The 27647-nt window shown below is 37.4% G+C and overlaps 1 protein-coding gene and 1 long non-coding RNA gene across 2 annotated transcripts; one reads left to right on the plus strand and one right to left on the minus strand.

Moving 5' to 3' along the window:
- The first annotated feature begins 7206 nt into the window (after window positions 1-7206).
- LOC121049089 lies at window positions 7207-8533 on the plus strand. The gene is made up of 3 exons (XR_005799296.1): window positions 7207-7254; window positions 8198-8277; window positions 8473-8533. It is a non-coding gene; the product is annotated as an uncharacterized LOC121049089 (long non-coding RNA).
- A 5005-nt stretch (window positions 8534-13538) lies between these two features.
- On the minus strand, window positions 13539-22663 carry LOC112202439 (aluminum-activated malate transporter 2). The gene is made up of 7 exons (XM_024343454.2): window positions 22481-22663; window positions 17418-17739; window positions 15523-15666; window positions 15119-15391; window positions 14906-15021; window positions 14080-14223; window positions 13539-13991 (listed from the first exon to the last, which is right to left on the minus strand). The coding sequence occupies exons 1-7, from the start codon at window positions 22661-22663 to the stop codon at window positions 13539-13541; spliced, it is 1635 nt and encodes a 544-aa protein (XP_024199222.2).
- Between the last annotated feature and the right edge of the window lie 4984 nt (window positions 22664-27647).

Here is a 27647-nt window from a genome sequence, read left to right on the forward strand (position 1 = left end):
TGGGTTCAATATATATTTAAGTACTACTTGTTGAGCTACTATGATTGAGTTATGTTATTGGAATAATTCTTAGTGAGAAGATTTGGAAAGTTTTTGGTGCAATTTTGGTTAGCACAGGGAAGTCATATGAATTCTTGTTGTAGCTGAAATTTTATAAGTTAAGCGTCGATTGAGGAGTGGATTCGTGGTTATCTTATCCTCTTTTTGGTAAGGGCAATTGTTGTTTATCAGTTTTGGCCTTAAGTTAAATAAAAGGAGTTGGCTATATTCTAGTACTTGCAAGTTCAACGCGGTTTGACATAACTGATTTCCATTGATTCTTGTAACATCAGACAATGAACCTCTTCGATATCATATTTTCCTATCTTGGGAAGTAGACTCCGTTTCTGTGGTACACAAGTGCTATTTGTTTAATTAAGTGACTTTGTGAGTTTTTCTATTTGGGCACTTATTCGACTTTCTCTCCAGGTTGTTTTGAGCAAAAGAGTTTTTACGAATTTTTGCTTAGCAGTGGCTAAGAGTTATTGGTAATGCTTGAGGGCATATCTATACTTTAAAACTGTTGAGTCAACAAGGGATGCTATTTTATTTGAGTTTGATCGGAATTCCAATCAAGTATTGTTTTCGGTGGTGAGAATTATATTGGCATACAAAGTAGAATTATCATTTGTGGCGTAGAGGCCAGCGAGATTGACATGGATTCAACTAAATTTTTGACCTATGACTAAGAAGTGTAGCCTCAGCTAAGAACAACTTTGGTGTGATGTATCTCCTCTTAGATTTGAATATTTGGGCTGGAATTGAGCGAATATTTATGGATTTTGCTTTGCATCAGGTTTCGGAAGATGTAGTACATAATGTGAGCAGTTTCGATTTTAGACATTGGTAATTGGTAGACTCCTTGGAATGCATGTGATTTAGAAGAATTTTATCCCCACATTATAGTTATAAGAAGTTTTCGAGGGACAATGCTAATTTGCCCGTTTGAGAACTATAAGTGTGGCCAGCGGGATAACTATTAAATGAGTTTTCTTGTGACTGGGAATGTCATTTCAAGGCGTGATCAATGTTCCAGTCAGTTGTCTGAGTAGCAAAGAGGAAGTGTAGTAGTTCCATAACCTACCTGCTTAAGAACTTATGGGTTTGTCCGAGGCTACCCTTTGTTATGCTTGACAATTGTGGGACCTTTAAGTGAACGACATTCGATCATAAATTTTTTATATAAATAAATGGAATGAAGTGTTGTGATGTGTGGTAGTTAATAAATTACTTGTTTTGGACTTTTTGGGTTTCTGTAACCATGTTGTGATGTCTTAATCGTGTTGGCTCCCATTAACACCGGTGTAATTTGGAAAAGGTATTGTGTGTGGGGTCAATGACTTATAACAATGTTGTTGGTGAACGGTTTGGTTCTTCACCGTATGAGTTATATGCAAGATTATGAATACGTCTATTCCAGTCAAGTGGCTTGTGACGTCAATACCTCGTGCTATCTGAACTATAAGCATGTTTTGATTTGCTTGAGTAGTTGGAATTATAGGAAAATCTTTGGGGTTGTCAAAGTAGTTGACTTGTGCTTGTAAGAGAAAAATTTGACAAAGGATAAGTCGACAAGCTTCAAGGTTTTGGAAACATTGGATGAGATATTGTTTTGATTAGTCTTTTGGGAGACTATGAAAAGAAGTTCATTCTGGTTGTGGGTTATATCGTTATTTCCACATCTTGGCTTTCTTGACGGGCGAGACGATTATTCCTTATGCGGTATTCAAGATTACAGTGACTGGTCATATTTCTGCTTGAGGACTGTTCCTCTTTATATGTCGATTCCCTTATTTTATTTGGCCACCTCTTGGACTAGATCTAAAGTTAGTTTCTGCATGAGTTGAGCAGACTTGCATATCGATCGTGCGATATCATCCCCACTTTGTTAGGATCTGAGTACTACCTTCGTTGAGGATGTTGCATTGCAGATTAGTACATGTGTGCTACCTCTACTTTAACAGTATGAAATTTCGAGGACGAAATTGTTATAAGGAGGGGAGATTGTAACGTCCCGAACCTAAATCCACGTGTTTACTAGTCATTTGGACGGTAAACGACCTTTACTTTCACTTTTACTTTCGGTTTAGTACTTTTAGTGGCCCTAAAAGTTGACTTTTTGTTCGGGTCAAAATTTGAGAAAATGTTCTTCATGGAAGTTGTAGAGGACGTTAAACCGAGCGCGTGCATATGTGGTACGTAAAAATCGGACTTCGTATGCGAGAGTTATGGCCAAAAATGTGAAGTTACTGTTCATGGTAAAATTTTGATAAAAATAGAAAGTTACCCCGGGTAGGTTTCCATTTCCGGAAACCCACCCTTCCTCTTTCTCTCTCCTCCCCCCCCGAGCTCTCTCTTCTCCGGTTCGGCGATTTTTCTCCTCCCATCGATTTCCGGCGATTCCGGCCACCAACTGGCGTGCCACCGGTCACCAGAGGAGCGCCTCCTCCCTCCGAGCACCCTAGCAACCTTGGTTTTCCACGATTTGGCCGGAAAACCACGGATCGAAGCCAAAACCCCTCCGGCTGCAGTTTGGAACTTTTGCCGATTTCCGGCGATTCCGGCCACCTCCGGTCCCCATTTTTCCGTCGAAGGTTCGGTTTTCATCACTGATCATTTCCCCTATGGCCTTGTATCACGATTTGTTGTGTAGATGCCGAATCGACGAATTGAAATTCTAGGGTTCTTGAGGATTTCTGGGTTTATGTTCATCGATCGATTTCGGCCATTTTTAATTGTTATTTGGGAATGTTGTAGTTGAGAAGTTGAATCAGTGTGTTGAGAAGGTGCTACTGTCAAATTTTGGTGGCCATCGGAGATGGTGGCGGCGGCGCCGCCACTGTGGGCGGCGGTAGCGGCGGCTAGGGTAGTTTATAAATTTCAATTTTTAGCTAGTTAAATTCTATATTTATCTTAGAGCTTATATATGAAGTTTGGTGAATTTTGGAGGAGTTTGGAATTGTTTGTGAATTTTCGAAGTTTGGAGTTTTGTGGTGGAATTATGGGAAATCCGGCCGTTGGATTTCCCTCGTTTTCATTATGGAATATGTAAATTGAGGAATTGGAATTGTGGAAGAGATTTGGGTTGAATTTGAGAAGTATTGGAGATAGGGATTTTCGGATTTCGTTTAAGTTCGTAATTATTTTATCGGATTACCGTTTATGGAAATATAATTGTTTGCGTGGATAGTAGCTACGGATAGATGAAGGAACTCGTTTGCGTGGTTGCCCAATAGTACTGTGAGTGGACGTTTGTTTTAAATAAGTGATGCATGCATTTATTTATTAAAGCTTGTTCTATTTTATTAACATATTATTTTCCGAGCATATAAAGTGGATTGCAAATGATCTTATGGATTTGCTTTTAAATAATGATTCTCATGAATAATTATAATTTATACCGGTTGTGAGTTTCGGTTATCAAGTTGTTATGCTCGGATTCGAATTTATAATTGAGGTTGATTTTCGACGAATTATTTCCGAGGTGATTTCCGGAATTATGCTATTTATATTATATTCCTATTCGTGGATTTGAGATTTTTGGAAAGATTTTCGAAATGGGATTTCGATGGAATTATTTTCGTGTTTATTTATTTGATCATTGGTTTTGGCATTGGGAATGCCTCATTGACAACCTATTTATTTATTTAGCGTGTGGGACACGCTGTTAATTTATATGACTTTACGAGAATTTCCGGGTGCGGTTGGGAATCGTACCCGTGTTTTCCTTATTCGTGGGACATGGGGAAGCCTTAAGGATTTATGAGATTTTATTAGTTTTTACTCACCATACCTGGGTCGTTATATATATATATTATATTGCTAGCTAGCCTATTAGTACTCCTCCCTGCTTACTATGTGTTTGTGGGCGAGTAAGAGCAGAGCATGGGATGCTCCAGAGTGTGCGACACTCCGACCCGAGCCTAAGAGGCTCCCTTCTTTTGTATGGTGAAACTTCTTCCCCATATTTTATCGTTGCTTGACTAGCGGGGCTAGTCCGATTTTCACTGTAGCCAGCGGGGCTGGTCGTATTTTCTTGAGAAATGAGATTTCAGTTTTACGATATAGTTTTCGAATGTGGTGACTAGCGAGGCTAGTCAATTTATCGTTTTGGAATTCTTGGATTTAAAGCTAAATGTATTTTTTTTTTTTTATTGTTGCATGCATCGGTTATTAAAGAGAATAAATGTGGGAAAGTACACTACAAAAAAAAATTCAATTGGCTTCACCAATTTGCGACGGCGTAAAAATGCCGTCGCCAAAGCCTCCTCTTTCGCGACGGCAAAATAATTTCCGTCGCAATTGTGCGAAATATCTGCGACCGTAATAATTACCGTCGCCTCTGGTCTTTGGGAGCCACTGTTGGTCTACTTCAGCGAGAATAGCCGTAGCAAGATATTAAAAGTTTGCTACTGCAAAGTAGCTGCCGTCGTGTCTGGGTGGCTTTTATGTTATTCTCATACTTTGTATTCTTTTAACTTGTAAGGCTAACAACATCTGAATCTCTTGGAATCCCTCTTCTTTCTTTCACTGCTCTGCCCTCTTTCTTCTTTGAATTCATGACTCCGTCTCGATCCGATACCGATGAGTACTTCCAGATTTCCTTCTCTCTCTCCATCACCTCCTTCAGCTATTTTCCACTCTCGATCTGTCAAAATCGCGAAGAATGCAACGCGACCAAATGCGCCTATTTAGGTCAAATCCGGCGAGTTACCAGAAGATCTACCAACCAATCGTTCCTCGAAAGCGTCCTCTATAAAACCCAGCAAAAGTGTGAGAAAAAGGAAAAGGTTAGGGTTTTGATTTGATTGGGTTCGTTTAAGTTTCTGTTAATTTGATTGGGTTTTCATATTATGTGAACTTTCACATAATCTAATATCAAATTCTGGATAAGATAGGTTGGGTTTTTGTCTAAAGAGACCGAGAGAGAGTGGTGATTTCGAAACAGAGAGAGCGAGAAAGAGACCGAGAGAGAGAAAGAAACCGAGAGAGTGGTGATTTCATTTTGCTGCGAGGGGAAAGAAGATCTGTGTCGAATCTGTCTGCAAGATTTAGATCGGTGGAGAGAAAGCGTTTTGTATCGAAGGTATTGTTTCCCAGATTTGTATGTTTTTTTCGTTTTTGTTGGGGTTCATTCATGTTATTGACTCTGTGTTTCGGAAATTGGGTATTGAGTTTTATTGTGTTGGGTTTGATTAGCTTTTACGGTTAGGGTTACTGAATTGGGTTTTTTTTGGGTGATTGAATTTGATTATGTAATTTCAGAGTTTTGATTCTGAGTTTGTTCTGTTTATGCTTTGAAGAGTTGGCTAAGATTTAGTATCTGCCGAGGCCTTTAAGTATTGTAATAGCAATATAATTTTTTTTCCAAATGTGGTTCAGTGCTATGTTCAAATGGTAGAGGAAGAAGAGGAGTAATAGATATGAGTTTGGTTTGGAGAGTAGGGATTGCAGGTTCGGAAATTGTGTTTTTTGCTCTTGTGTTCTTCTTCTTTTAGTTTTGTTTGTGCTGGGGTTAGAGATATAGGTATTTGAGTGGAATGGTTTTATCAATTTTGGTAACTTAAGAACTTTTTATCAACTTTGGTGTTATATGACGATCATAATGAGAACGTATAGGGATGTGATGGTGGGATTATATATTTATATATATATATATATATTTGGTAATATGATATTATAAGCAGCGGCAGCATATTAATTGTTACTACTGTAAGAAGCAAAGATTTTCACTATCTGTAATCTACAGTGTCAAAACTTTTATTAGGAATGTGTTTCCAAAGAGGCAATCTTTGTCAAGTTTAGTCATGTTATTCATTCGAGTCACGTCTTCTAAGTTGAATTTGAGTTTAGGTTTTGGTTTCTCCAATTTTGGTTATAGTTTTGAGTTTAGGATCATGTTCTAGACTTTGCCTTTTGACTGATACAGATTGTGATCTTTTGAGTACTTTGTTTGTCCTGCACTTTGCAATTTTGATGGTTGATTGAAAAAATTAGAAGATAGAGATTTCTTAAGTTATGTTAGATTCTTATTTTTATTGGGTTATTTTTTTCTGAATTTCTCAGACATTAGATAGTGGCTTGCTTGATTTGACTAATTTTTATATGTCTTCTGTGATTTCATATGATTATACTACTTGATCTTATTGTATAAGAAGTGAATCCATTTTTCAGGTAACCTAAGGGACGTGAGAGTTTAAGCGAACAGCCCCTGAAAAACTAGAACAGGTTTGATTTGGAATGAAGCTGTTTTGCTTTTATTGTTTTCTGAATTTTTATGTGGTGCAGTTTTTACGTAATTATCTGCTGTTGTTAGTTTTCAAATGATGTGATTTGTTATGTTCTGCAAATTTTGTTTGCCGTTTAGTTTGATGTGTGTAGTTCATTGGAGTGGCTTGAAGGGATAGCTTTTGTTTTTAAGGATTTAAAATTTTTCATTAATTTGTATATGCTTTTCATAAATGTTTTCACTATGTAGACCTTTGCTGGATATTGATCAGTTTCCTACTATGCGCTAATGATGTTGTCTTCAATTTTGTTCGATTAGACTCGGGGATATGTGATGATAATTGTTTCTTTCTGTTAGGAACTATTTATAGCAATTCTGTTTGATTAGAGTCCAGTGAATCAAAATAGTATTTGATTGGTTCAGACTTGCAATTTATAATATCTAAATATTTGTTGTTACCATCATATCTTTGATGGTGGTAGTCTTAGGAATATGATTTGATCTTTTCATGATATTGTTAGACCCCAGAAAGGGAATTTAGTTTAGGCTTGGCAGATTTAGTGTTCTTTTTGCCTTTGACTTGATAATTACCTTTTTGATTAAAGATGTATATCCTGTGCAGTAAATTCATTGTAAATTCATGGAAAAATAGAGCCTTCGGTTTGTATTTCTTCAAACAGCATTTAAAAGATTCAGTTCTTTCTGTACAAGTATTTTCATTTGAATGGTTGGCCAATTTATCTTCTTTTAAGCATTTGATAAAGTTTGTGAGTAATTAAGATTCTTTTAACAGTATTTGAGTTTATTTAGTTCTGTTTAGTATGTTGCTGAGTTTAAAGTTTGCACAGTATGTGTTTTTTTTTTTTGGGTGTAATGAGACTGTTTTGATTAAGGTGATTAAATTTCCTTTTTTTTTTGTTTGATTTCAAGGGACTGTGTTTCAATTAAGTTGGCCAGTGTACTTATCAAGGAAAGGATCGATCAAGGTACGTAATACTAGAAACTCGAAGTTCTATATATGTTCTGATATCTTTTAGCAAGCATGTTAGTCCTTTAATAGAGTGTTTTTCTATCTTGGCAAACTTTGTCCTTAAAGTTACCTCCTTGAATATTGTATATAATATACTGAATTTGTAGTGATTCAAAATCTTCAATGATAGGTAAATTCCTTCTGTGAAGAATGAAGAATAGGTGTTCTTTTTTGTTGTTTCGTGTCTAAATTACATTGTGTTTTAAGTTGTTGATGAACATCACTGTATATACAAATTTCTCTTCTTTTCTTTAATTTCTTGCCAACCTCAAGTAGGAAAAGTGGGAAATATACCATGTCACAAGATGAATACCATAGAGTTGAACTCCAACAAATATCTGCTTGTAATTTAAAGGCAGTGATTTAGGTGTTCAAGTCTGCTCTAGTACTGCATTTAGACTTGAATTGTATGTATTTGTTAATCTTTTGCATGGTTCTGTATTATATTGAAATAAGTGACAGCCACATATTTCAGGTTTGTAATCTTTCTCCAGTCTTCGAACTAGAATGAAGTTGCTAATATCTGTTCAGTTTCTGTTTTGCTACATATTTACAAAAGTTGTTGTATGGTTGTAAATATGATCATATGCAAAAACTGATACAAATGAGCTTCGGATCTTTTGGATCTTTTGGCCTTCAAAATGTAAACTGCTTACACGATGGTTCACATCTTCTTTAGATTGGATCATGCAATAATATTGCCAGTAGAACAAAGTAGCTAGGCGCACATTATTTCATGTCCTTCTCGTATTTGATAGTATATTAGTTATGGATGAATCTCCAGCCCATTGGTTCTACAAAGTAAGATTGGTGATTTGTTACTCAAACATGATCGAGTTATTAATTTCTTTGTAGTTTTGGTTTGTAAATTACTAACTTATTTTCTTTTTGAAAACCAGTGAGGTAGACAATGGGGTTAAGAAACCAGAATTTTCAAGGAATCCAGCTGAGGGTGCTGTGATCATTTGCTTCACTTATGGTATGGACTATCTACTTTTTCTATCTGTTTGCGAGTGAAGGTTTGATCTTGCTTTATTTGGATTGTTGTTATTGTAGCTCAGCTGAGTTCTAATTTACAGTTAATATTTCCTTTCTGATGCTGGTTCAGAGGCTAAAGAGTTTTTGATAATATGGTTGAATTAGTTATCTGATTTACATTTTTCAACTTTCTCAGGGAAAGGATCGATATCCTGGAAATCAACCATCCCGAAAGTCCTGTTGGCACAAAGTCCAGAGTGATATGAAATTTTAGTAAATTTAGATTCTGTATAAAATTTAAGAAAATCAAACAGAAATTGGCAGCATCGCATGGGCGAGCAGCCTAGTTTTAGCTAAGGTTCAAATATTGGTGCATTTTTGTATATCTATAATCATACCTCAAATATTATCTATCCAGACTTTGTATTTCAAATTTAATTATCGTTTGAGACTTTGTTGGCTCCGTACTTATAGATTATCTTGTTTGCATAATCAAGTAATCAAACAGAATGTCAATTGTATGTGTTTTGTTAAAAAAGAAAAGATTTTTTTTTAATTAATAATTCACATTTTGCGACGGCATTGTTTCTGTTGCAAAAATTCCGTTGCGGTAGGTGGCGTCGCTATTGACCTTTGCGATGGCATAGTTGCCGTCGTTAAACTTCAAGCTACGGCGTAATTGCCGTCGCAAATAGCAATGGCGACGCCCTCAACGACAACGGCAAAATTGCCGTCGCCTAGCCGTCGCCATTGGTCTTTTGCGACGGCAATTTGACTTTCCGCGACGGCGTTGCGCCGTGGCAAATTGAATTCTTTTTTGTAGTGGTATGAAATCCTTTTTCCTTTAAATTGGTTATTTTTGTCCACTCACGCTAACGTTTTTCGTCTACTTTCCCCTGGGCCTTTCGGTTTCTAATGCCCAGTTTGCAGGCGAATTAGTGGAGGTCGGGCGTACATGACATTTGAGGCATAGTTGACACTACTTCCGCAGTGTAGGATCGCTTGATCCTTTACTCTTCTTTTATATCCCTGTGTATAGTAGTTTTGCTCTGATTAACCTTTGGGATTAGTATTTTTGAGTTTAGTGTTTTGTGATAGTGGAGTTGTTGGTAATTGGGAGCAGGGTGGCTCGAGGAGTATAAGGTTGGTTTGCTTGAAGTGTTTTGTGTGTTTTACAGGTTTTTGGGTAGTCCATTTTAGAGATGACTCTGCCGAATTTTTGGTAGAGTTATCCCTAAGGTGGGCCCCACAGGACCACCTCGGATTTCAGGGTGTAATTCGGGGCGGGTCCTGTCATCAAGTCTTACAATCTCCCACTTGGACTATCAATGTTCAAACAACAAGAAAAGCTGCTGCATCAGATGTAGCAAAAATGAAGTGTGCACAAAGACATTCTTAGTTTCACCAAATCCATTTTAGTACTCAGTCATTCTGCAACCTACTACAATGAACGACAGGAAATCTAATACTTAACCAAGTATTTATGGATTTTAGTCCCCCCAATGTGGATAAGGAGTTTGTTTTGAAGTGAAGACCTAAGTACGATGAATTTGGTCTTTGTCCTATTTCACATGTGTTCGAAGGAATGTTAAAATGAAGCAAGGGTCTAACACAATGACATCCGGCCCTTAATAAAGACACACATGAAGTTGAACGTTGCAAGATGCCTTGGTAGCTAAAAGAAGACGTCTCAATACTTCAATGAAAGCTCCACTAGGTTTTTAGAACACTTTGTGATTTTTCCTTACCCTTTCGTTTCTTTAAACCCCTAAACCTTGGCCTCATTACAACCTTAAAGTAAGACCTCTTTGATCCTTAAGATGGGCAGCCTTTGATCTGTGGAGATTGGTTACAAGAGTTGAGCATATAGTTCGGTTCGTCTGGCAAGTAGTTGGTATCCTTCATGAGATCGTAAAAAAAATATATATATATATATATAAATTTCGACATAGCCTTTCTTTCTTTATATGTGAGCTTTTTGTTTGTCGAAAATATTATCATCTCTCACATATATTTGAGTGAAAAAGCTTTTAAGCATTAGCCTTGATCTGAGAGAAGAAAGAGTGGTAAATCCTGTGAGGTTTGAATCATACTTGTTGGATACATGCTGAGCTCCACCCACCACCATTGTCACATCCGTGTCTTACATGTTTATATGTGAAATATATATTTTAATTAACTCTCGAATTACTTATGATTGATTCTTGGTTGCGTGCTAATCTTGATGCTATGAAAGTAAGAGATTTTTGAGACAACAATGTTGAAGGCATAGTTTGTTTTGAGTCTTTTGAGTCTTTGTTTTATTTTCTTTGTTTTGATTTTGCTAAGGGACTAGCAAAAGCTAAGTGTGGGGGAATTTGATAGGAGCATAAATATGATAAATATAGTGTGAATCCCTTACACTTTTCTTAGCTATTTCCTTTAAAAAGTCTGTTTTAACATTGTTTTTCTTTTAGGTAGTTTGTGGAGTGATTCAAGAGAAATAAGAGCTGAAAGGGAGCAACGAAGCCATGAAACATGAAGTATTGATTCAGAGGACTAAGTTTGATCAACCTTTTGGCCAGAAATTACAAGGGAAGATGACGGAAATCATTGTGCAAAACAGTTGCTGCAAAGCAGAAAACTGCAGTTTCAGAATCAGCTTTTTGGGAACGGTTTTGAGGAGCAATTCTTGCATCCTTCCATATGCACGTTTGCAGAAAGGGCCAGCGATCATTGAAGACATGATGTTATACTTCAACAAGAGCTAAAGAAATGGTCAAAAGTGTCAACGAGGAAGCAGGAAATCAAGCACAAACTAGGCTTCCCGATAAGGCAGAAACTGTCAGCTTTTCACGAAGCTTTTTGGGAGATCTTTTCCGGCGATTTTCTTGGAGTTCTTCCAGAAGCTTATTGATCATTCTAGATGATATGATGTGATAGAGTACGTGGGAGTCAAGAAACATCCAGAAACTCGGCAAAAAGAAGTCGTTCCTTGTCCAAGAAGGAAGCTTCAGAGACAGAAATTGAATCCTAGTCAAAACAGGGCATTTTGGCCGAGATTCTTCTTTGGACGGATTTCCAGGGCATTTTTGGGAGGTTATTGCTGCTGCAAATATGAAGGAGAGTCCTAGAATGATTCCTCAAGATTTTTAGAAGATTATTATGGCTTGGAAATTTAATTGTGCACCAATCAGAGTAATCCTCAAGCAATTAAGGGAGGTTTTCAAAGCAGAATTGGAAAAGGAATCTTGGGGGTGCTCCACATACACATAGGGCTTCTGCAAACGTTGAAAAAGACCACTCTACAGCGCCATCTTCTGCCAAAACCCTAGCACACAAAATCTTGAAATTCCGAAGTCCTCCAAGAGCAAAAACCGTGCACACCATCATCCATCTTCATCAAGCCTTGCCGTGTACCATCTTGAGGGGGGTTCTTGCGTTCAAGGCTGCCTAAAAGTGAATTCGTGGCTCTCATCTTATGCCCTATACGGTTTTTATTTTCTTGTAATTCAATCATAATCGTCACCTCTTTCAACTTCTTCTTCATCTTCATCATACTCACCTATAAGAGCAGCTTGTCTCCTCTCAAGACACACATTAGATCTATGCCCAGGCTTGTTGCATCTATAGCAGACTTTTGTTGTAGGCCTGGCCTAATGATTATTAAGCCTCTGGTTTGGGGCCCTATTTGGAGCACCACTAGAACTGCTAGAACTATCATTCCCTTTAGAAGGGGGATTGGAAGCCCTAGAAGCACTTCATGTATTCTGCTCTAAGGCTTTACCCTTGTCAATTAAGCCGTTTACCAAATCTGTGCTCCTTTGGTAGTTATATCTCTGGAAAGAAAAAGCTTGTGAAGGCTTCTCTAATAATTCTGCCTTCAATGCTAGATTTGAAGCTTCTGCCACAGTCCACACAGTTTGCAACCCAATTTTCTCCTGAATGAAAGGTTTCAGCCCACTGATATAGCTAGCCACCTTCTGGCCCTCAGTTTCTCCTAGCTCATTACGCTCTAAATAACGTAAGAACTCAGCGGTGTACTCAGCCACTGTCCTAGTTCCCTGGACACATTCAATATACAACCTGTACAGAATCTGCTCATAATCATCTGGCAAGAATCTTTCCATCATCCGCTGTTTCATTCTTCGCCATGTTTTAACGCTATACTTCCTCTGCTTCTTTCGAGTATTCTGCAACTTATCCCACCAAGCTGCAACAATACTCTTCAATCTCCAGGCAACATGCTTAACCTGCTTGTGTTCAGGCACCTCCATAATCTCAAAGAATCTGTCCACCTGAAGCTGCCAATCCAAGTGATCTTCCACACCCAAGCTGCCTAAAAAGAAAGGAATAATTTCAGCCTTGACTTTGTAATCCTGGTCAACTTGTCCTTGTTGTTCAGGTTGCACAATTTCTTTTTCAGACTCAGATTCTAAATCATTATCAACAACTTCACCACGTGGAGCCCGAACTCGTTGGCCTCCTTCCCCGCCTGTATTCCGATTGTTGTTAATGTTGTTGTTGTTTCGTTCTCCCACCAACCCACAAATTTCTCCAATCTGATTGTTCATGGTGTTGATGGCAGCGGTAAACACTGCGGTAAGAGAAGCGGTAAGAGCATCAAGATCTGTTTTCGTAACTTCACCCATTGCTACCAAGGTAAATAGGAGAGACAGGGAAGACCTGCTCTGATACCATCTGACGCAGTCGGAACAGTAACATAGGTTTACAAGCAATAAACCTAAACAAAGAGTTCTGGAGTCCACCAGAGATAAAAGAGAAAATTCTCTATTTGATTGATGATAATATGAAAAGATGGGTTCTGCAGCTGCTTAAGGCTGCTTATATATGAGAAAAGAAACCGTAGGGCGACTAACAATAAAACCCTAAATCCCACGAGTAAAAATAAAACAAATCCAAAACAAACTAAGAAACCGAAAATTCTGAAAAACAGTAAAATGCAATTTTGAGGCCCTAAACCACCCCGAAAGCCCGAAAAAGCCCACACGTCGTGGCACAGCAACGAGTTTTGTTCCTGTCGCGAATCCTTTCCGGAAAGCTATGGCACGATCAAATCGGACACCAAATGCGAAAGTTGCAATAGTAACTTTCGTTTTCCTTTTTCTCCTTTTACACAATCGAATTGTTCTTCAAATCGGGCTGCCATTCGTTCTACATCAAATTTGTCTTTTTCTGGTAATGGAAGTCCCCTCACCTAGAACGCAAGACCTATGTATTAACTAGAGTACCTTGTGCACCTAATATTTAAACTTCAATATTTTAAACATTATAATTAGTAGTGATGCCATTTGAACTTCCATTTTCTGGTAGCCCATCAGTTGAATTATGATCAATTGTAATAGCAACATGTGATTCTTCATAAAGCACTGGCTCCTGAAGTAGTTGTGGTTGTTCAGTCTTGAAGTCTGCAGCGGATGCTAGTTCATGAACTGCTTCCGAAATCTTCTCTACACAAGCTACAACATCAATAAGAAGCAACGCCACCGCAGCGGATGGTATTGTTTCTAGCACATTAGCATCTTCCCATATGCCAATTTTGAGTAACAAGTCGAGGCTCTCAGCTGCTGCTTTTGAGTATGCAATGTGTTGATCAGCTGATGATGACAGAGTCATTTTCTTGAGCGCTGCAGCTAATTCCTTCAAAGCCTTTCCGCATTCATTGCAAATATTTGTGCATGGTTCTTGAATTTTGCTTCGAATTTCAGCGGGGGCCTGCATTAAAAATGTTACTATCTAGTTAGATTTACAAATTCATAATCCGAGTGGTAGCAATGGTGTAAAGTAGGTTTTGGTAGTATACTTGAATTTCAGTGTTCAGGTAAGTGTTAAGAGCTTCAATTTTATAGGCACACTGCCGACTTTGGGTTCCAACATTCAAGTACTTCTCCCATGGGTGACAGAACTTGAACCCGCCATGACCTGGTTCCCATCGTGCCAAGTTAGCCTGAAAAATTGAAACAATTTATCATTATTTACTACTGAACTAGCATCCTAACCAAAAATTATTTGACAAGATCTTGAATTTATAACGTTTCTGCCTTCACCACGAACAAAACCGGACAAAACTCTTTCCGTAGTATATCATTGCTCAGTCTTCTCATTCTTAATGTGAAATATCCGATTGACTCATAACATAAATTTAAATCATTTTCTTGGATAGCCAAGATATTTGTATAAAATATAAGTAACAGTTTACATTCCTAATACAAAGCTAACTATTTGTTAGCTCATTACACGCACAACTTTATCTCACATAATCTGAACTGTTTATTACGTACGTACTATCAGATTTCTCTTCAAACCTTATAATTGCAAAAGGTCAAGCAAAACCATATAATCCTTTAAGTTTAATTCAACAAATGAAAACTAAATGGACGAAAATGATCGATAGTGGCAAAGGGATAAGTGTCTTCAGATTTTCTTAATCTTCTTCCTTTTTTTTTTTTTTTTTTTTTGTGGTTTTGCAAGAAGTTCTTTCATCCAGAATGAATTTAGAATAGACAGTTTGTATTATGCAATATCATTGGGAAATGGCCCCAAAAATGAATAGGTTCATATTGGAAAATAATATAAGTTTCTCCTTCAAGATATAAAAGATATTCCATTTCTCAGTTTCACTTACTCACCATAAATTCTTCAAGGCCTTTTGATGTAAGAACACTTTTATATCGCTGAAGCGAAGATTTAGTATCACTTAATGTCAACCCATTCTCTGTTATGCCAAAGTATTCAAATCCAAATCCTGCAAATTACGTCAAAGTAGTGCGTAGTTGTAATATTATATATTAGTTGAAGCATCAGGTAGAAAATAACAAAGTGTTGATAGCATATATACGTACCTTCCATAAAATCCCCAAGCTTTTCCATGTTACCAGCAATTAAATTATGGAGATCAACTCCAATCCACACAGGGCAAATGCAGATACAAACTATAATAGTAGTGCAGCCTCCTATAGCAACCGTTGAGAGCCTCCTGTGTGCCATGTCTAGTACCTGTTCGTCTTTGTAGCCGGATACCGAAACCAAGCAGAAGGTCAGTATGAATACCATCAGCCCATAGTCATGCCTTGCCTTTAACACGGGGAAGAATCTCAGGAAGGTCATAATTGCAGCTGCCAAACATGAAAACAGTTATTTTATGAACATATCATGCTACTTATGTGCTTCAACTCTCAATTAATTTGATAAAATAAATAAAATTAAATTAAAAAAACTCTGAATTAATTAGACGCATGGAACACACCTACAAAAAAGACGGAAAATGCCATCAATATGGGCTCCCCGACTTTTCCTCCCCAAAGAGTTGATATGTGATGAACTCCAACAGCTAGAGCACCAGCTAGTAACGTTGCCATCATCCTATTTATACCCCTTTCTAGGGTTCCTCCTGGAAAATGAAAGAAAGAATTAAAAAGGGGAAACAAGATGCATTATTAGTTACTGAAAGTGTTTTAAAAAAAATTCTAGGCGGTGGCCAAACTGCTCCGTATAGTTTGGGCGGTGCATAAGTTGGCCAAATTTAAAAACATGCTCAAAATATTTATCTTTTTTGGTCAATTACTCAAAAATAACTTCTTACATGTAAGTAGTCAATATATTTCAATCAATTATACTACCAACTATAGTTTTTTTTTTTTAATTGCACTTATTTCTATGTTTTATGATAAAATAAAATTAAAATAAACATCTGCATAAACCCCGCCTTAGCTCCTAGGCGCTAGGCCTCTCTCCACCGCACCTACCACTTAGCGATTTTTAGAACATTGGTTATAAATTTTTTTTGGCCATTTTATAGATGCCCTTCCACTAGGAGCATCAACAGTGGGGACCCAAATTTGGGTCCAAAACCAAATTTTGAGTCCAAAAGTAATGGATTAAGGCTACAATGGATCGAAATGTATTGGACCTATATATGCCTGAGACTCAAATGTTAGACCAAATCTGATCCAGTGGAGGACTTAAAAAAATTTGGACCCAAATGTGATGGGTCTCACCCACATGGGATTTTTGATACATGCTGTCGGTATACAAGTGCACATGGGATGAGAAAAGAGTGGGGCCCCTCAATTTTAAAAACAACGGCTACTTTTGTTTGCAACCAATGGTTAGGATTGAATTATATATTCAATCTAATGGCCGGAATTTAACTCATTCAATTATATAAAAATTTGGGTCTAAAAATTTGGGTCCAAAATATGGGTCAAAAAATAAGTCATGTACCACTACAGCACCCAATAAAAGTAAATCCTTTTGTACACTATTCAGATTGACTCAAATCACTATTCTAGCTTATTTGGACCCAAATTTGAGTCTAAAAAATAAGTCCTCACTGCTGATGCTCTAAGGGATCCCTTTTTTGGCCATTGTGGGACCCACTTTTCAATCATATTTTAGTATCTCAACAGTTCAGTTTTTAGGTCCTAATGTATAGATCATTTCTGCAAATTTTCAGCCAAATTGATGATCATAAAGGTAACAAGCTAGATTAAATCAATGGACAAACTGAATCTGTCCAATTTAAACCATTCGTTTTTATAATTATAAAATGCAGTTATGAATGCCTTAATGATTATCAATTTAATTGAAAATTTGCAGAGATGATCTGCTCATTTATACCTAAAAACTGAACGGTTACGATGTGAATATGTGATCGAAAAGTGAGTCTAATTAGTAATCCCTTAAAATGGCCAAAAAAAAGAATCCTTCACTAGAAGGATCATTTGTGAGTGTGTGTGTGTGTGTGTGTTGGTGTTAGGTAAACATTTACTTTTTTCTTCAATGACAAAAATTGATAAAAAAATTTAGAAGATTGAGTATCGGTAAGTTAATGAGAGTCGAAAGTGTACTGATCCAATTCCTTTTAAGATCAATTATATTGGGGCAATACACAATATTTTGCTCTTTTTTGATTCATTCACATTTTGATTACAAAATTTAATATATAATCATCCTAGCTAGGCCTTGGTAGTTTATCAATTAAGATATCAATGATTATCATTACATTTCTAACCACTTAAGCACAACCACCTTATTTTATTGTGACCTCTTAAGGGAGAGGGTTAATACATGGGCTATTAATTTCTATGAACAAATGCGTTTTAATCGTGAAAGCGAGCTCTAAAAGTACAGAATGCTTACCAACCGAGTACTCAAAGACAAGGGCCACGGTCAAGACCGCCCACATTGCATCGACACCAAAGCCATCATAAAGCGGTCGATAGTAATAAAACAGACAAACCAACGTCAGAGCCAACCCTACTTTAAACGAATGCACAATCCTTCTCGGATCATCCTCTGCGAGCTTCTTCCCCTCCCTCGCTGCCTCCACTACCTTACCCCACGACTTCGCCGACACCGCCTTCAGCCACCGAATTACACGGCCGCAAGGCCCTTTGCCGCCGCTTCCGTTCTCCAAATCATCAAAATCTGCAGAAGTCATTTCTGACAAGAAAGCAAAGCACTGCAAAGAAGAAGAAGAAGAAGAAGAGCAGATCTAGCTAACTCAAGTAGAGTGGTGCTGTGTGAAAATGCTCGATGTCGGATTCATAAATATATAGAGCTGAAAGGAAAAGATGCTTATTAAAAAAAAAGAAAACAAAGGAAGAAATGCATGACCTAGAAGATGAATGAGAGACAGATCTTGGTGAATGGAATCTGCCGCACATGCAATCAACACTTTGATTAATGAGGTGGGGGCTGATTCGTACGGAACGTACCAACCTAGGATAGTCAAACTCAGAAAGAGGCTGAGTTATCAAGTTATAACCGCGTTTGGGGGAAACGATGTACTTTGCATAAGGAGCACTCCTTATAGATAAGTACCTACTCGTTTATTAATTATTGCAAGTAAACCTTGATTATCGCTATTGATTCTGTCATGTGGTTCTACCAATCTGACAGAGAGAAGTTATAAGTTGACTATCGAAGTCGGGCAATTAAGACTTGCGGAGAAAGAGGAACCAATGGATCTCTCGAATTAAGGGTATGGGACTGCGAGGTGGTAAACTAATGAAGAAGACTCCTCTTGTGTTGTACAGAAATAAAAGAGTTTCTCATGGTCATTGATCCTTGTGCCACCATTGAAGACGATATATATCTGTTGGAAAAGGTCTCAAGGGAAGAAGTTGAGAATTCTTTAGAAGAGGTGCAACGAAAAAACGACGTACTTGATGGCCTATATATGCATTCTTCTTCATAACATGGTCGTCGGGAACAACTAAAAATTTAAGGTGTTTGATTTTGTTACTGAATTCTTCGAAACCCTCTAATCTTAATTAATAGGATCAACATAGCTCCGAAAGTGGAAAATCATGTATAACGTTAGTGGTATAAGTTTCTGCAATGTTATAATTACAAACCCCGCTTGCCTTGAAAATCCTTTGGCAGGAAATGCATGCCGGCGACTTTGTTTTTTTTTTTCTCCCTGAGAGTTTCTATTCATACCTCCCATTTTTTAACTATCTCATGGCATCAATCGTCTCTCTCTACAAATATATTGAGTTTTCAAAGGATTTTCTATCTGCATAATTCCATATTTCATGTTCATTAGCACCGGTATCAAACATCCAATTTCAGAAACAAGCCAAAGCTCATAACTGATCTCATGAAATTGACATAAACATGTTTAAAAAGATTTGTTTTGTTTCATTTGGAATTCTTTACGTCGATCTCAAAACTATGCTCTGTTTCATACTTTCAGATTGCCCTTTGATAAAATAGGATGATGTTAATGTTCTCTAGGTCACTTCTATAGAAGTAGAGGAGTCAATAACTTGGTACGGGGAGACAAATCACTTGGGATGAAGATCCAGACGGTGTGGAATAGTGGAGCTAGGAACTAAAAAGAAGGGAGGTGTAGAGAGAAAACAGTAAGGGTAAAATTGAAAGTATATGGGTAAAATATGATGTGAGATCCTGGTCCAAAATCCAAATACAGATATGGGAGGTACGAGTAGAAGCTTTTTATCGTTCATTCACATTTTGCCACATGCATCTGATCTAAACTATTCATTCCCACCAGAAGTAAACTAAAGAATTCATGCGATTTACTAAATAATACAATATGGACTCCAATTACAAAATCATAGTTTGAAATGTAAGTAAACAACTAACCAGCAATTTTCCAATTAACTAAACCTAATAAAAACCGGATCTCCAAGCATAGAACATCACAGGTTAGAATTGTTTAGTGCAAAAGATATATAGAGTGATAACTAACTACATGATTGGCTTGATGATAAATTTTGATATGATGCCAGATGCCAAACATATTCGGATATTCCTTCAAAATAGAAAGAAAAAAAAATATTAGTCTATATTTATAGATGCAGGGTCTAATATTTTTGAGTTAATTACATATAAGTGCATCTTTAAATATTTTTTGAGCCATAAGACCACCAACTAATTTTTTCCCTCATAAGGCCACTAGATTAAAAATAGTATTATATTTTGGATATAAAAACTAACATATTTACATAAATGTCACTAGAGTAAAAAGTCAACAACCATTCTCTCTCTCCTCTCCGGTGAAGACTCCGGTCAACTCTGGCCGACCTCCGACCAACTCCGGCGGGTCTTCGGTCGACCTCCGGCCAACTTACGACGAGTGTCCGGCAAACTCTGGCGACCACCAAAAGCTACTGTGGCTAGTAACAAAAGCTACTCTGATGAAATTTCCGGCAACCTCCGGCGATATCACAAAAGCTACTATCACTAGCAATAAAAGTTACTATCACTAGCAATAAAAGCTACTGTCACTAGCAACAAAAGCTACGCTGGTGAGATTTCCTACGAGGTCACAAAAGCTACCATCACCATTAACCAGAGCTACTGTCACCAATAAAAGATACACTCCCAAAAATCAAAAGCTACTAACACCATTAATAAAAACTACTGTCACCAACACAAAAAGATACTCTCAGCAGCAACAAATAGATACTGTCAACATCACCAGTAACAAAAGCTACTCTCACCATCACTAAAAGCTACTATCAAGCAAAACAAAAACTACACTAACCAACACCAAGACCTACTCTTACAAAAACCAAAAGCTACTACCAAGTAGAAAAAAAGCTACTCTCATAGACTAAGAAAGCTATTCTCAAAGTCTAACGAAGCTATGAAAATAAAAAGCTACTTCCATAGTTTTAAAAATCTACTACCATAGTTGTGAAAATCTATTGCAATAAATGTCGAAAGCTACAGTCAATGTGCTAAAAAGCCATTATAACAAAAGATATTAACATCAGCTTGAAAAGATATTAACAGAGACATAGAAAGCTACTATAACTGGTTTTGCTGTAATAGTTATAAAGAGCTACTAACGTGAAATCTATCAAAATGAAACGGACTTGATAAAAACACCTCAAACACTCCAATCAAAACATCAAAACAACTATAAATTTAAAATATCAAATACTCTAATCAAAACACTCCGATTTCAACCAAACACAACAAGGACATTCTTAACAGAAAGTTAAGCAATTCTCATTCTCTGCTGCAATTATAATCTATCCCAATTAGAAAACTACAATCAATCTACAACAATATACGGCCACCAAGCGATCATCATTTGATCTAATAGAGATCAAGAACGAATTGGGAGAAAGGAGGCAAAATAGTAGCATATTTAAAATCAAATAGGTTGAAATTGTGTGGTGTTGCCAAAAGAAATTTCAAACTACTAAATGAATCCACACAAGCAAGATCACGTTGTCAACTCTAATATAAAACTAAAACTTGTAAAATGGTACGATAAACTAGACGAAAGCTATACAATACCTCCCAGTTAACAATTGCCTACAAGAATCATGCTACCATACATATTCAGGGTGAGAATAAAAACAAAAAATTACATTGGATCATAATATGTTCAATTTACAATCGACCTAAGTAAATTGACAACACACATTAGCACATCAAAAAAAAAAGGATCACTGTTCTTCCACCTCAATTGTTCCTTATGCAGCATTATCTCAACCTGAAATTCAGCTAAAGAAAATATGCAATCAAAAAGCTTTCTAAAAGTGATCGACATGCAGCTCGGGTGGTCAATGAGTCAGGGGAGAAGTCGTTGTCGCCGGTGAAGGTCTGAGTTTTTGTCTTGGATGGCTTTGACAGCACACCGGATCGACCGAGTCTCGTCAAGCTCTACGTTCCATATCGGAGTTCTAGTTCGGCGACGCTGGAGAGAGGCAAGATTTCGCCAGGATCGTCGTCGGGTTGGAGTTTCCTTCGAAGGCTAAGACGATTTCGTCGCTATCGATCTGTGGGAGAAGCAAGGGAATCCGTCGGCGGCGACAGTGATATGTGGGAGACAAGAGTCGGCGAAGGGAGACAACGGCGAAGTTGAACGGATATGGGAGATCCAGTTGATTCTGTGGGATCTAGAGTTGTTGATTCGCTAGTCTCAGATTTGGGCTAGGGCTCCGGTATTAGGTACTTGAGGAATAACTCAGACTGATTCAGTGAGGACTGGTGGGTGGTTTGTGCACTACGGTTCATGGCTGAGAGAGTGAGGGAGGGAGAAAACTGCAGTTGGATTTTACAGAGAGGGAGAGAGATACAGTTTTGATTTAAGAGAGAGAGACTGTTTGTTTTGTTTGTAGAGGGGCAAAATAGTCAAGACCAAAATAAATTGAAGATGAAAGTGACCTTATATGTACAAGAAATACTAGGTGGCCTTATGCCTAATTAAAGTTTCAAAATGACACTTATGTATAATTTTCTAAATATTTTTCTCTTAGATCAATTAGCATATCAAAAGGAAGGGCTGAAGATTTTTTTTTATTATTTTTTTTTTTTTTATCAAATAAGTCATTCATTATTTAATTCAGCAAGCAGAATAATAATTACCCACTCTTATGGGTCGTCAGAAAGAGCCATTACTCATAATGCATTCAATATAAGCCAACACCCACCTTTTTGTATGAAGCACAAACCAAACCAAAAAACTAGAGAATCCTGATCGAAGAGAAATAAATGGTATATCAAAACTTATGTTTTCTTTAAAACCTCCTCACCAAAAAAAAAAAAAAACAGCAGTTACACCTTTCAGAAACAAAGGATGAAGGCCCAAAAACAAACTATATGTTAAAACCCTAGAGATCACTTGGGCATAAAACAACCAAACCTAAGAATCTAGTTTGGACCGAACAATTGTAAAAGCTCATCTGGCCCAAACTAGGAAAAACCAAGTCTACCTCCCAAGAGTGATCGCCCCTGGTGGTGCTGGCTCTGGCTTCACTCACCGCTAGGGCAAGCCTTAGGTCAGTTGAGGAAGCATCAGCCTCAAGCTCCACAAGACCATAAATCAAAGCCACAATAAAGAAATTCCCATAGGCACCAACGATAAACACCAATACCACCACTAAGCCACAACCCATCTAAGTATTGGGCACCGACATTCCAATCCGACTCAAAGCGAGCTAGATCCTCTTTTCTGACATCCCAACCAATGAAATTCATATTAGGCGCCATCCCACACCAATCACCACCAATGAACAACGACCCAAGAGCACAATTTTCGTCCTCACGCTGCTAGAGACTGACATCCTTCCCCCGGAACACATCTGCAGACCTCCATCGAGAACCAACCACCACAAAACCACCACCTACCACTGAATCGGAACCCTAGAACCCGACAATAGGTTACCATCAAACCCAATAATGCCGACACCACCATGCGGGGATTTCCCACCACCAATCACAGAAAGTAAGACAAATCCATTACCACCCAGGCAAGCAAGGAAGAGAAGGAGTAGACCAAGGTCTTGTTGAGAATCAGTCAATATGTGAAGTCGAAAACCATAAATAAGCACAGCATGCCAAGAGAAACAACCACAAAGATATGAGCACAAGAACACAAATTTAAGGTGGTTCAGCAAAACTTTTGCCTACGTCCACCGGGCAGAAAAACGATCTTCCACTATATTTATAATGGGTACAACCAGAAAGAATAAGAAAACAAGGACTCTCTCTTCTCTTCCTATCTCTCCCTTCTTTACCCTCTCTCACTCTCTAACTCCGAGAATGGAATACACTTTGCTCTCTGTCTTTGTGATGAAAAACCTAGAGCAGAACCCCTCCTTATATAGCCATAAGGATATCAACTTTCTTCACCGATTAGGAAACCTATTCCTATTGGTGGTAGGCAATTATGCCTTCTCCTTCTCTGTAATCAATAAGGATTACAGGTAATCCTACATCAATAAGGATTTTCATTCCTCATTGGAACTCCATTCATCAGTAGGAATCCAAAACCTACTGGGTAAACAATTCTCATACTCTAAGACAATTGTCTTAGGAAAGACTCATGGGCTGGAAACCCAACAGTTCTACCATGGTATCTGTTGACAAATAGCAAAGAAGGTATGAGAGACAGCAAGCGACAAGGGAGACATTCTTAAACCCCAGCAAAACGTTAGGTCAGTTTTCATCATCAAGGTGAGTAAAAGTTAGAATAATGTACCTTAAAAGATCGCTTATTTCACTTTAATGTATTTGTTAGGCAATGCAATTATACACTTTCTTAGATGCATTATAAAAAAAAAACTCTGTGCACCAAAATTTTCAAACTATCATGGCCTAAAGGGGCATAATGTACCTCAACCACCAATTGCAACAACAACTTCTTCTCTTTAGCAAATCAACTTAACAAGTAAACTTTTTTTTTCCCTGCATCTATCATTTGAGTCTTTTTTGGTGTATCGTTTCTCAAATATTGCTCATTTTCATTACTATTTGTTAGATCATGTGCTACATATTTATATGTCTTAATCATTTTTCATTTTGTTTATTGTGACATTAGTTTTAGGGGAGTTGGTCTATTCTAGCTCAATTTCTATGTTTAGGAGAAACGACACTGAAAACTTGGAGCTCTGTATTTATGGTTTTAATTTTCAGTTCCAAGATCAACATTTTTTGAACTAGTTTCATTACAAAATATGTGAATTTACTTACATGATGTCTCTTATTGTCGTGACCCAAACAAAGTGTAACCACCATGTGTAATCTTGATTTTTAATATATTCTTGTCTTTCCAAAAAAAAAAAACAAATTGTAATTGAAAATTGTATTCTATGTTAATCAATCGAACCATGGACGACGAAATTCAAAATATTATTGATATTCGCGCGCAAAAGTGAGGGCCAAAAGATTTATATATAATCTAAGAAAATATTAGTAGATAATAGACTTAAAAATTCGAGTTTTCATATGTGAACCCAAAGACAACCCACTTATCTGATAGGTCAATTTTGAGTAATCATAGGTTGACACTGACTTGATACTAACATGAACATGATTTGGCTAAATGCAAGCGAACGTGGCGAAGATAAGGAAAATATTATGCCCGGAATTTATCGTACCTTAGGGATCAATGGCTAACCCACAATCCTTCAGGAGTCGGAATTGAACTAAAGTCAATAAGACCATCTCCAATAGTAGTGATGCAGGACAAGTAGCAAAAGAACTGCAAAACTAGGGTTTATTTGTAGCAGTCTCGATTGTTAGAAAGAAAAAGGGATTTAGAATAAGAAACATAAGAAGAAAAGGGATAGAACTACTAGCATCACACTACTAGGGTTTCTAGGCATCACACCCAGAGAACTTAGGCATCACACCTAAGGTTAGGTTGCATCACACAAACCTTGAGAGAAGCAGAAAGCTTTCAATTTTATTAATCTCAATCTGAAAATAAAAGACTACAAAGGCCTCTATATATAGGGAGGCTAAGATAACTCTAGAATAACTAGGAATATCCTAGAAGAATCCTAAAGAAATAATCCTAATAATTATAAGAATCCTAATAATAAAAGCCTAGATTTATTTGAACTACTTTCCAAATCTTGACTTAAAATATTCCGTTTGTATTCTTCATCAAGTAGAAGTTACTTCTAGTTAAATTTAGCTAAACTTGTGAAATGTAGCTATTGATTGAACTATGTTGCTCCAACACTAGTAGTTATTTGTAAGTGATACTATGTTTTATCAAATCATAAACTAACATGTGGACAAAAGAGGAGAGAGAAATATAATTTTTACTTTAGCTATGTATAATTGATCACTAGCTAAATATAGCCAGCCATTTTAGGTAAAGTTAAATTTAACTTAGCTATAGGTAGCCAGTTGGAGTTGACTTTTACTTCAAAAATAATTATACGCTAAAACTCAAATTTAGCTATTCTGTTGGAGATGCTCTAATATAAGTAAATAAAACAAAAATAAAGTAAAAAGATACTGATCCAAGGTACAACCTTTAGCAATGCTTGTCTTTGGTTTGCACCGAAGCCTAATCAAAACTAAGAACCTAGTGATGACTATTTATAATGAGTTAGAAATTGTCACCGATAATTGTTCGAATTTCTAGAAATAAATTGCAAGAATTTAAATGAAAACTTTAACTAACAATTAAATTAAATAAAGGAAAGCAAAGTAAGAAATGGAGATATACAGGGGATTTGTGGATAGAGATGAATCCTAACCCTAATTCAATGTTCTAGATGCTAATTTAATTAACGTGCAATTAACTAAAAATAGTAGTCGCTGTACCCAAGATTTACCAAGACTCAAGGGCCAAAATTTCATTTCTTGGTATTCCTACTATGAGTCAAAGGCCATAGCAACTCACTTCTTATGAAATAAAGCCAGTTCAAGGGCCACTAACTCACATCAAAATGCCTAGTGGTCAAGGAATTAGGCAACTAATCTCACTATAACCACAATCAAGCTAGTTATGCAATGAACCATGCTTGTATCTACCACAAATCTAAAATCGACGGTTCTAACTCTAAAATCTAAGAATGTCATCCCCTAAATTTTACTTTAGAAATGTTAAAACACATATCCAAGAGTTGACAATTCCTAAACATGCATTATAATCAATTCATACAATATATAAGCATCTAATTATTAACAAAATCCATAAATAAATTAAGGGGAGTAAAATTTGCATTCCCCAAATTGTTATATGCACTCCCACTTTCTAAATTTAATAGATGTTATGCTTCTTACAAACTCACTTCCACATACACGCCATGCAATCTCCACTCCGGTGAAACAGGTTTTTCCTCCTCTGACTTTCAAGTTCATGGTGGGGTTCTATCGAGTTTGTGGGTTCTTGGAGCACCAGCTTGCTGGCTGCTCCGGTCCTCCAATGCGAGTGGGTTGCACCCAAACCCTAGACCTAGGGTTAGGGTTTCTGATCCATCTTCCCCTGGGTCAAGTTTTGGGTTTCCGGTTCCATACCTATTTGCGACACAGCATTGATCTTTCTCTTTCTCTCTCTCTTCCCGGCAAGGTAGCAGAGAATCTTACTGCCCAATTTGCTCATATTCAACTACAGGTCCCTCTTTCGGAGCCGAAACTTGTTTCTCCATTACCTGTCACGGAGCCCAAGATCATTATAAGGAAGAAGAGGGCTGGGCCTCCTTTGACCTTGGTTTAATATAGTAAGCGGGTGCGACCTGAGGTAAAGGTAGTGGCGGTAAGCTCAGAGGTGGTCCAACTTTGTTTTGAGCCTGAATTAGCTCTTAAGACTGTTAATGAGGCGCTTCTGGTTTTACCAGCTAAGAAGGCAAAGGTGGGTAGGCCTCTAGGGCAGAAGAACAACCCCAAGCCTGCTAGGCGACTGTAGATGAATGGGGAAGCCAAGTTCAGAAGGAGACGTGCTTTCAGGGCTGCTTTGGAAAGTAAGGAGTTGCGTATAGCTAGCCTGAGCAAGGAGATGGTGGTGCAGCCTGTGGTGGTCATGGTGGAGGTCAAGGAGGCCAGCATTAACCCAGATGGTGATGGTAGCACTCCTTGGAGTGCCCTCATGTAGGGCAGTTTCTAGGTCATTGAATAAATTAGGGTTAGCGCATGGTTTTGTTCTGGTTCTTTCCCTAGTATTGTTAGGAAAACTACCTCATAGTTTTCTTCAGTTTTTCATTTTCTTCTAGGACTTTGTTAGATGTTAGGTTGCCTCATTCATTGTTTCGTTTTAGTTGTTGCTCAGCTAGGCTCCTTAAGAATGGCTCAATCTTGTCGTAGCCCTCTTTGTGTGAGCTATTCACTATGTAACATTTTCTATCTCTAACGGATTAACACTCAATTCCCTTAAAAAAAAAAAAACTCACTTCCCATTTTTCCTTTTTTATTTATTTATTTATTTTTATTTTTATTTTATTTTTTGCAAACGAGGAGTCTATACTTCATTTCTCAGACACCATTTTCTTCAAGGCTGAGCACATGAAAAGTAACATAGAGTGAACACACAAACCATCACCGGTTCACCACCATAACCAAAGAGATCCAACCTCCAAAACCCTATGCCCAAAGAGCTTGTTCTAAGTTAAATTGTTCAATTCCAGGACTAAAATTCAGCTCATA

The sequence above is a fragment of the Rosa chinensis genome, chromosome 5 (assembly GCF_002994745.2).
Source record: "Rosa chinensis cultivar Old Blush chromosome 5, RchiOBHm-V2, whole genome shotgun sequence".
Taxonomy (NCBI): domain Eukaryota; kingdom Viridiplantae; phylum Streptophyta; class Magnoliopsida; order Rosales; family Rosaceae; genus Rosa; species Rosa chinensis.